At 37.2% G+C, this 11051-nt stretch overlaps 2 protein-coding genes across 4 annotated transcripts; both read left to right on the top strand.

Annotated features, from left to right (window-relative positions):
* Positions 1–7289: 7289 nt before the first annotated feature.
* LOC106646110 (serine/threonine/tyrosine-interacting protein B) lies at positions 7290–9006 on the top strand. The gene is made up of 5 exons (XM_014362143.2): positions 7290–7377; positions 7728–7829; positions 7926–8077; positions 8158–8346; positions 8434–9006. The coding sequence occupies exons 1-5, from the start codon at positions 7339–7341 to the stop codon at positions 8615–8617; spliced, it is 666 nt and encodes a 221-aa protein (XP_014217629.1). The 5' UTR covers positions 7290–7338; the 3' UTR covers positions 8618–9006.
* Positions 9007–9596: 590 nt separating this feature from the next.
* LOC106646115 (protein transport protein Sec61 subunit gamma) lies at positions 9597–10756 on the top strand. Of its 3 annotated transcripts, none has more exons than XM_014362149.2 (4): positions 9597–9779; positions 10135–10238; positions 10329–10431; positions 10538–10756. In XM_014362149.2, exons 2-4 carry the CDS (start codon positions 10145–10147, stop codon positions 10545–10547), a joined length of 207 nt encoding a protein of 68 aa, XP_014217635.1. In that variant the 5' UTR covers positions 9597–9779; positions 10135–10144; the 3' UTR covers positions 10548–10756. The 3 variants fall into 3 exon arrangements, with proteins under 3 accessions (XP_014217635.1, XP_014217634.1, XP_089447982.1); XM_014362148.2 differs by having other exon boundaries at positions 9614–9727; XM_089591856.1 differs by lacking the exon at positions 9597–9779 and adding an exon at positions 9803–9856.
* Positions 10757–11051: the final 295 nt, after the last annotated feature.

Here is an 11051-nt window from a genome sequence, read left to right as displayed (position 1 = left end):
TGTGTTGTGCGTGTGCGCGTGCAGTCCACCCGATTGGAGATTAAACGAGACAAATTATGACGATGATGATAAGTACACCCAACAAAATGAAAAATGGCCCAGTAACCATAGACTTTTGCGCTCGTGAGGGATAATCATTCGCCGATGGAACGCTGTCGCGAGCAATCGATGGTATATCGTTGCTCCGAGGGGGAAAACACGTGGAAAATAAGGCTGTGGAATTGAAATTAAAGAAAAGATGGCATAAAAAATATGCAGCCTCGAGGACGCTCGGATGATTTGAGCGGCCGCTTCCAAACTTGGCTCCGCCGTCGCGCTGATAATTTATGCAGACGTAAGTAGGTATATATCACCGGCGCGTTTCACTGCTCCAGATAGGCTAGCTAGACCAAAAATGGCCATCGGAGCCGCTCCCTCTTTTTGAGCCTTGGAGAATGAATCGGCAAATAAAAAAAAATAAAAAAAACTGAAAAGTTTTTGTCGCTCTCTTGTCGCGAAAATTCCTCAAATACACTTGGGCGTTGGGTATGTGCTCCCAAGATGCACACGTAGGATATATATATCGTTCCCGCATTTAAATGTGCCAAACAATGATAATAAAATAAGTAACCGATATACTTTGTCGTGCTAATTTTAGTCGCGAGATCCATTAGAGAACACGTACGATGAAAAATGCTCGCGATTAGAGGGTGTCGAGTATTTTGAAATTTCCGACAAAAAATTTCTGCAACTCGAAATTCTGCATAAACAAGCGAATCCAGCTGCCACTGGCATACCCGGCGAATAGAGGAATCGGACGTAGCGACGCTGATATACGTTATGTTATGCAAATACTCGCGGGGAAAATTATTTATCGGGTGCAGGGGTACGAGCGCGGCCGAATTCGACTTGTTCGCGTATTACTTAATACTTACCCGAGCTCACATTATAAGTACCATTAAATTTAGAGCATAAACGCGTATCGATTTACATACCCCGTATACGCGTGGCCGAGTGTTACTTTTTACATGCGTGTACACGAGTATAAGCATAAAGTTGAAGCACGCGCGCGCTCATGTCGCACAAGCAGTGCCGTTTACGAAAATCCTGTTGCACATGTACGACTTTTCGGCTGAAAAAAAAAAAAATCATTTTAATGACTTGTTGCGGACTCCGCTCCATTAATTCGAGTAATTTCAATAAATTACAGCTCCGCAGCCATTGAAATTGTATTTGCGCGCGGAGAAATGCGTACAGATATACACGTACCACATACATATATAAGTATACATTATAATATCGCACGTTTCTTCCTCGACACGTATTTTTTTTGTCTCCCGGTGCTTACGTGCATAATAAATGAATATAGTGTTTTCCGCATTGGTGAGCGATCACACATTGAGCATAAATAATCCATATCATATGCAATATAGATGAGCGTTACCCGTCCGTATATTGTGTCTTTTTTGATGACGTATGTACAAGATAATCTATTGTATGATCACAGTGATGGGTAATTGTATACGCGAGTTGGTTATATCGGAAAAGAAACGCGAAATTCTCACCGTTTGCAATAGTTGCACCTGCAGTGGCGTAATTTTCTTTCTCTCTCTCTCTCTCGATATATGTGCCCGAATTAATGTGGCGAGAAAAGAAAACTACCGAGAGAGAGAGAGAGAGAGAGAGACTTTGTTTGCAGCATCATTAGGCCGCTTTCAATTTCCAGGTGATGTATTATTGTATAAAAGTAAGTATATATCTACCCGATGTGTGGAATAATGAAGAACACCAGGTGAGTAGCGGCACCGCGGGCTTAATGACTCTCTCGGAGGAAAATTTCATTGCTCCCGCGTATAAAAACTTATATAATCGCTAATCGACGTTCGATATCGGGCAATGGGTGCTCGGGTTTGCGGAGATAGCGGGGCGCTCGGGTGCATTCATGCTCGATATATTGTTACAGATCTCGCGGAAAACAGTTGCTTAAAATCTTTTGCCGATCATGCGATCCCGTCCGATTACCTGATGTACATCATGATATTTGCTGTACTGAGCGCAGAACTAGTGCAAAACAAAACACTGGTATATTGGCGCGTAAAATTACAAAAAAAAACAAAAAAAAGCTGCCCGTGGCGTGGACCTATACAAATTTACACGTATGCGCGTGTTCCGTTCAAGTAACGAAGAAAGCGCGGCTGAGGGCGCACAGACGTAACAATTATCGTATCGCATCGCGTTTCGCGCTAACGAGGATCGAGCCAGGAACTTTGTCGGCAATCCTCATCTTCTCGATGAATTGTCGAGCGTGTTACACGTGCGGGAAAAGCGGATTAATATTCCTGATTTCCGTTTTTGCGGGAGCGATTGAAAATCGGGGGGGGGGAGGGGCAATTATAATTCAATCTCCCCGCACGCGTGCCACAATATAACTTCCGCGTCGAGGCGCCCCGGGCTCGTATACCTGTATAGCTCGATCCCTTGCGTAACTCGTCCAGTGAGCGCATATTTGCATAGGAGCCAGCGAGATTGACTCGGTGCTTTTTTTTCCCGCCTCGTTTTCCTGCGATCGAAAGTAGAACTCGCTCGAGAAACTAATAATCTAACTACAGGAAAATCGGCGTATAGGTATCCTAATACCATACGCACCACAAGCTTCATATACACGCATTTAGGTACTTGTCTTGCTCCATTGTGCATATAGGTAGAGATGAGTGTAAGTATACTTTCATCTTTTTAGCTTGTATATAGGTATACACAATTGGAGCGACAGATCGGTCATATGAGAGGTGCACGCGTGAAGAATTTTAATTCAATTAAGCGATATAACTTTGGACGATTGAGTCGGGCGAAAGGAGTGTGGTCGTCTTCTATGGTCGCGGGGACCGATTTATCTTCGGCTGAAAGCGAGAGCATCGTTCATCACCGGTAATTAGAGGATAAAGGTAAGTAGCGCGAGATCTATAGAGTCGGCAATTAGAGGCAAGGAAACTCACGCGGCGTAGATGTATAGGTACGGATGAGGCAGGTGATCGATATATACACGTGTATAATCGGTATGTACGAGAACAAGCGGCGAGCGCGTCTCGTTATCGAAGTAATTGGAGCGACCCTCGTTATTGTGCCAATGCCTCGGGCGCTGACTTTGAGTCCGACCGATGTGGATGAGAGTCCTTCGTACTTATACAGGTAAGTATAATCAGTTTTAGTATGACGTTTCGACGACACGCCCGACTAAATATAACTTTTAAATGTCATTTTGTCGAGGTGCCGCTCGATCAAAACTATAATTAATTAATTAAGAACATATGGACAGAAAAATTATTGAAAAATTGGAACTCTATGTGCTTTCCAAAATAAACTTAATTCCGTCGAGTCAACTTACCCGTGTAATATACGTACCTACTGCTGACCCACCGCCTACTGAAAAAAAAGTGTGACATATTTTTGACGATATTGGATTATTCATAGCAATCGATTCGTTATACATTTTTTCTATCTCTATATGTTGTTTTAAAATAATTAGAAACAATCGATCAAATGCCCTGGTCGATGTAAAAACGATGCGAGTACGTGCATTGCGATGTCTTAAAAAGTTATAAAAGTGAGCTCACGCCTTTTTACTAGCATTTCGTTTAAATACCTACCCAGTAAGTACTAAAAAATGATGTGAAAGTGCAACACATTGTTTTTTCTTTTTTTTCTTTTTTATTGCTAATGTCATTTTTTAAACAGAAAAAGTTAGACTGCACTTGAGGCTTCCCCCCCCTGTAAATATTACACTTGATACAATAGACCGGCATCTACAATGCGCCTGTATTATTCATACCGATCAAGGCGCCGATCGAACAAGCGATCAAAAATCGCAGAGCTCAATTCTCGTTTCATACATATAGTTATCTGCTTACACGTGACTAATGGTTACACGCGTACATGTCTAATCGCATCGGGAAATGGTTTTCTTTTTCACGCAACCGCGGCCCGATCGCCGAGAGAGAGAGAGAAAAAGAGCTTCCGGAGGGGGTCTGTATGCGCAACTCTCGCGAAATTGCGAAATCACGCTTTTTCTTCGATAACGTTGGATTTCTTAACATTACCTTTGTAGCCCCACACACATATCACGTATATATACGAACAGTTTTTTTTTGTTTCATGCAATAATGTACATACCTATATCAAACAATATTCATCTTTTGTAAACCGATTTGTCATCACAGTTGTAGATATTATGTTGAAAAGTATACAAGGTAATAATTGTACTACAATTTGCAGCATATGTACATTTTTTTCCATCAGGGAGATGTAGGCAGAGCCGAGTAAACACTCGAGTGACACGTATGATTTTTTGATAATTACGAATTCAGCAAAAAGCCGACTCGAGACCACTTGACGGGCTCACTTTTACTTATGAACTTAATAAACGTACCTGTATAGTTCGGCCCAGCAGCAGCCATGAGGAAAAAAAAAAAAAAAAAGAAAAAAAGAAAAGTCGAGCGCATTTTTGCGATTTCGCAACGTGCAGCCGATCGTGCAGTGGCAGTAAATATGATTTTTCTCTAGCTCGATCCCATGCTCTCGAGGAGGCAATTATTTTTAGAAAGGAACCACCATCGGCATGGGTACCTCAACACTATATGTATATACGTGTCGTATTGTATGGGCGGCCAGTGTAAGTACTTGTACCCATACGCGTTGTACTCAGTTGGGAGGTACTTGAATTATTGTGCTAATTCCGTTCATTCGTAGTCTTTTGTTTTCGAAAGTAATTGGAGCGTTTGGGTATCCCAATAAAATTGACTCGAAATTGTCGATGCAACATTTTGCAATTTTTGATGTTATTTGCACGAGTGCAGTGTTTGGACAAATATTAAAATGGTTTAAATTATAACTGTGGCCTGAAAATTCACTCGAGTGATGAAGCTGAAACTAGCAGACAAATTACAACAGATACCGTTAAATAACAAATTCTACAATGAGTACCTTCAGAACTAAGACACATACCCTTTTGTTTTATGTAGCCCAAGTAAAATTTGTTACTTTATGATATCGCTGCTAGAATATCTCTGATAGTTTCAGCTTCACACTCGAGTGTCCTGTTCATGCAAAATTATTTTATACTCTTTTGTGTCTTTATTTTTTTATTTTTTTTTTTTTCAAGCTCAAGACATTGACATCGGATAAAAAAGTGTACTTTGGATAACTATTCATACGCATGGCATGTGTTGCAAATCAAAACAAAAACGAAAAGAAAAAGTGACAGATGTTCTTATAAAAATTTTTGAACGGTATGTTTCAGTATATTTTTTTTTATTTGAAAGACTTTTTACGGTGTGAAAAAGAGACACGTACACTCCCGCTAAAGCAATGCATGATGATCGTATAATAATAAATTTAACAAGTCACGTAAAATTTTTTTGTTTCATGTAAACTTAACCTAAAATACATTGTTCTTGGTGTAATAGTTGGAGAGGTTTGATTGCAACATACTTTTTTTTATATTATGCGAACGGTACCGAGGAAAAATTAGATATATCTACAAAAATAACGTTCTTTCCTTTTTGCCCCATCTGGAGTCAACCTACTGGCTGTCATTGCAAATCAATTTAAGGCAAAGGAAATAACGATAAATAAAGTTAAAAGCAGTTGAATAATAAGGTACGATTTATAAAAAAAAAGGTGAGATATAAAGAATCAACAGTAAGTACTTGTAGAGACCCAAAATGGTCAGATAAAATAACAAGTGCGACGATGGATGCTTTAATACCAACATATATATTGAAATGAAGACAAAATTGTTTTTTTTTTTTTTAACTCATAAATGTATGGGAAATCTCTATGCATTATTTTTCTAAAATATTAATTACTAAACATTATGTGAATAAGTAGGTGCCCATAATTTAAATATCGTAGCTACATTACGATTGGCTGATCAAGCAATATGGCGCTCACCTTGTTTTCTTTTTACAGACCAAAAGCTAAGGCCCGAGGGTGATCAAAAATCTAAACCAGCCGCCACTCTCACCAGAGTTGAAAAACATTATGATTCAACGAGATCCAAAATATTTTGATCATATTTCATTTTTGTGAGGAGTTTTGTTGGTATTCAAGTAGTGCCAAATAGTCTATTTTATAAACCAACCGCATCTTAGACCAATAGATAGAAAAAAAAAGTTGTCTGCTAAAAGTGTCACTTGCGACAAGATTAGAATGCATCTTGTACCCGAAAATCGACCTTCAAAAAAACAGACCCTCTGCAAAAAAGCAAAGCAAAGCCTCAACTTTGCCGCAATCTCTTTCTACTCGAGCAGTATATATTTCTTATATGTTTATGGTACATATGTAACTGGCTGGCGGTGATTGCGGAATACATACACCTTGTGTAATACCATTCATTCCGTTGTTTCTGATGTGTTATATACCATTCCAACGTTCCTATTTTATTGGGTTATTCCATTCCAACGTTCCGGGGTTGGTTATAAAGGGTTACTGGGTTTTACCATTTACATGTTATAACATAAGCCGATGTACAGAAAAATAGTTATATGGTACGGCCCCAGGTTCCTCAGTTGTAGTAAGAGTGGCGGCTGGTTTAGATTTGTGACCACCCTCGGGCCTCAGCACTTGGTCAATTACGCCATCGGTAAATAAGCACACGATTTCGGAGTTCGACCCTGTAAATCTGTAATCCTCTTGTACCTATGAGGCTCTTTTACCGTCAAGCTTGAATCAGATGGCGCCAGGGCACGTCGCGGCTGTCATACTTACACACCGTCAAATTTACAGTTGTGTATTGTGTTCGTGAGCCTATCTGTGTAATGAGCAAAGCAGAAGACATAACCTTTGTAAATGATTGCTGTTGTTTGCAGACAATTTTTGTTTGCATTTACGTTTAAAGATAGTAGGAAAAATGAAGTGCAGTGTAATATCCTGCGATAAAAAAGTGAAATTTAAATTTCCTTCTGATAGTGTGATAAAAAAAAATAAGTGGCTCGAAGCAATTGGGAGACCAACATTTTTGCCGCTCCCAAGTCATGGCTTACCTGTCCACGAGTTCTGCTTTTCTTTCACTGACTCTTGCTCCTTTCCCTTTTAAAAGCTTTTTTAATTCTGAAACTTTTAAGCTCCCATAATATTCTTTCTTGTCTTCCTTATTCATTTCATAATTTCAAATATTGCGCTTTACCACTACACTTTAATTTCCTATGTACATACAATACTGAAAAGTAATGTTGTGTGAGTGAGACGGCCATGACAGCCGCGACGTGCCCTGGCGCCATCTGATTCAAGCTTGACGGTAAAAGAGCCTCATAATTTGAGAGACGAAGATTGTTTGGTCTGTCAGCCAAGGAGCCTTCAAATAAGATGATGCAGCTTAGCGGCGAAGACGACGATCCCCTTGAGGTGGGCGTACATTTAGTTTTAAATTAATCAGTATTTTTTTTTCATCCTACCCGTAAGTCATTGAGAATTTACTTTTCTTAAAGTTTAGGTTAAATTATAATATTTCTCTCTAATGCTCGTTTTTTTCATGCCTATATTTCATTTTATATTTAAATGAAAATGTATATCTTGTAAGTGCTTACCCACCTCAGTCCTTACAATCTCTATGTAGCATTGCTCAATTTACCAGTACTTTTGTCCAAGTTACATTAGGTGAACCAAAAATTAAGAAATGCTCTCTTTAAATATGACTATTACATTGTCTAAAATGGTCTTGTATTTGTAACTTATTACGTTATTTTCTGATGCAGAAAAATCACAACATTGATGGACCCCCTGGTGATTCTGAGCAGATGTCTCCATTCATTGATACCTTTCAACAGTGGTCATATGCTATGCGAAGAAATATGCAGGTACAATTGGAATCACTAAGACTTTGCTTAAAGAGAACTACTTACTGCCATTTCGAGAAATGTAATCTTCCATTGTTAATAATTGATTGCCCACAGGAAGTAATTCGTGGGTTATACTTAGGACCTTACAGTGCTGCTTGTAAAGATAAATTACAAACTCTCTTGGACTGTGGTATAAGTCATATTGTTTGTGTTCGTCAGAGTATAGAAGCTCACTTTATAAAGCCAAATTTTCCTGATAAATTCAAGTATGTATTGCTGATTTCCATAAAATACAATTTTAAATATTCAATAGTAGTCACCATTGTGCAACTTTTTTTTTTTTTAGGTATTTAGTATTGGATATTGCAGATTCTAAAACGGAAAATATTATACAACACTTTAGGCTGGTTAAAAGATTTATAGACGAAGGGCTAAATTCTGGAGGACGAGTGTTAGTTCACGGAAATGCTGGAATGTCGAGATCAGCAGCTCTTGTGCTAGCTTATCTTATGGAAACTTTTGACTTGACTCAAGAGTGAGTAGTTTGTTGATTTTTGTTACTTAATTCTAAGTCACTGTAAGTAAGATTTCTGTTAAAATGTCTGAAAATTGTGCTTTACAGACGAGCATTTGCAATCGTGCTAAAAAGAAGATTTTGTGTTAATCCAAATAGTGGCTTTATAAGACAATTACGCGAGTTTGAACCTATTTATCAAGCCCAAAGACACTCTATTAGTGAACAAATAATAAGAAGAAAAAGATCTCTCCACATGACTGATAGTGATATTGAAATAGCTGATAGCTGATAAAACTTTCCGTTCATCTTAAGTTACCAAATATATTTCTATGTTTCTGTGTTCTTAATTTAAGATTAAATTATTGGTAAAAGTATTTACACAAATTTTGTGATCACAACCGTTTGTTCATAAGATATGATTTTAAAAAACAGTTGATGAATACTTTTTCAAAAGTTTATAAAAAATTAGTTCTAACAGTTCTAACATGACAAATGATGCAAACTAATATTTATCCTTATTTAGTTATGGCTGTTAATGTAGAAATTGAATATCACTAATAAAATTTTTGTACTATTTTCAATGTAAGCCAACTCTATATTTTCAAATTATTGGTTTTCAATTTTTCTACTTACGCTAGGCAGTGTTAAAACTAAATTGTTAAATAAATACCTGTATGGAAGAACCTTCACACACATCAATTTTTTTTATTGAATAAGTCAAACAAATTACCATTTGAGTAAACCTGTAGTTACCGGTTGGTGATTCGAACTAAAAATTCAAATTGAACCAATATTTTTAATAAATCTCATTGTTCAAGGTTACTACTTGAAAATTTTAGCATATAAAAAACTTTGATTTTAAGGCGACAAGTAAGTATTTTATAACGTATCCCACTCGAAAATGATGAGTTGTAATTTGTAAGCATACGTGATGAAAACGTGCATATTATTAAATTTCTAGTAACCCTCAAGAGAGAGCCGAGCCTTAGTGGTAACCGATCTAAGAAATCGGACAGCATTGGGTGTGCAAAGGGCAAATATATAAAAACACATACAACAGGACCGGTCAGCAGTGAAACTGACCAGTGATCACTTTTCTTCTAATCACAATTATACATACGTCAGCATATTTTAGATACCTTTTCATTATTAATTTACTCGGTTACTTGAAAAAATCCCCTTCGAAGCACAGAATCGATGATGGCTGCTGCGTTTCATACTATGATCTCTGAGCGTACAGAGACTGTTGTTTAACTTAAAAAAGTCCACGTATAGTACGCCTGCGTTCGAAGCTTACTCCTACTCCTTCGCTGCCTCTAGTCCACGACAAGCTGCAGTCAGCAAATAACTGTTAACGTGCATCATCTACAGAGTACGTCGACCCGACCCTCGAACGAATGTAAGTAAAAGGGTCTTTTTCCTCGGACATTTTGAAGAAAACTGCACCCAAGGTTTTTATCTCGTCTTATAGTTTATCACGGCACTCTTTTTTCTTCACCAATTTGTTGGGCTAGTCATCCCGCACTTGGTAAAGTTCTGAACAAGCTGTTAGCCTTTTAGTGTTTGGATAACTTACTATCTTTTCAATAGATCTTTGACGAGTTATTCTAGTACGTGCTTTGTAAACAAAATCGACAGCAATAACAAATTGTTCATTAACTTGAGTTGGTACGCGATATGTTTTTAGCACAGCTGTAACTGACGCATATATCAATCTGACTGTGTATAGTGACAAGTGTCACATTAGAGGTTAACTCGCTGAAACATATTTTCATTAAAATGTTCGTGCGTTTCGTGTTTTTGCAGAAAGACAAAAATGGATCAGATCAAGAAGTTCGTAGCACCTGGCAAGCAGTTCGCCAAGGACAGCATCCGTCTTGTCAAAAGATGTTCCAAGCCTGATCGCAAAGGTACAGAGCCAAATTTTTTTTTTTTTTTTTTTTTTATTCCCAGAGCAAGATAATTCAATTTTCGTCTCATTTTATTCAATTTCTACTTAGAATTTCAAAAGATTGCCATTGCAACTGCTATTGGCTTCTGCATAATGGGATTCATAGGATTCTTTGTGAAACTCATCCATATCCCTATCAATAACATCATTGTGTAAGTATTTTAAAATTAACGTTTACCAAATTAATTAAAACCTTTGAAATTTATACCATGCAAACAAGAATAAAAGAGGACTCAAGCTTGTTTTTTTCTTTTTCAGAGGATCGTAGAAAAAAACAAAGTTTATTTATTATTGTTGAAGATACGTAAATTAATTTTTCATCATTCCTGACTGTAATAAGTTTCTTTCATGTCCCTAGCGTTTGAGTATGATTTAGGATAGTCATAAGGATAAGCAGTGAAATTATATATTATTTTACAACATATTATAGAAATGAAATTATTAAAAACTGCATAATAAAATACTGTTTGTAATAAATATGAGTGACTGAAAATTTTTCTAATTTATATTGAAAAAAAATTTACTTGGAATGTTTAAATAAAAACATAAATGTGTATGTTGCAAGCTTTTTATTTGTGTTTCTCACAGAGAATAAATTTAAAAGTCGAAATCTGTTTTGCCAGAAGCTATCATTTAGGAATAGGTAAAAATAACACAAAAAAGTATCGAACGACTACTTTTCGTTAATTCGTCCATTTTACAAAAAAAAAATTTACTTGACACTTTAGCTAATACATTACATATACACAGTACAGTGTGCGTACAAAAGCAA

This window comes from Copidosoma floridanum, unplaced genomic scaffold, assembly GCF_036245765.1.
Source record: "Copidosoma floridanum isolate Cflo_tuat_1 unplaced genomic scaffold, Cflo_Japanese_pri ptg000014l, whole genome shotgun sequence".
NCBI lineage: Eukaryota > Metazoa > Arthropoda > Insecta > Hymenoptera > Encyrtidae > Copidosoma > Copidosoma floridanum.
The sequence above is the reverse complement of the archived record's forward strand: the minus strand, read 5'-3'. Positions and strand labels throughout refer to the sequence as shown.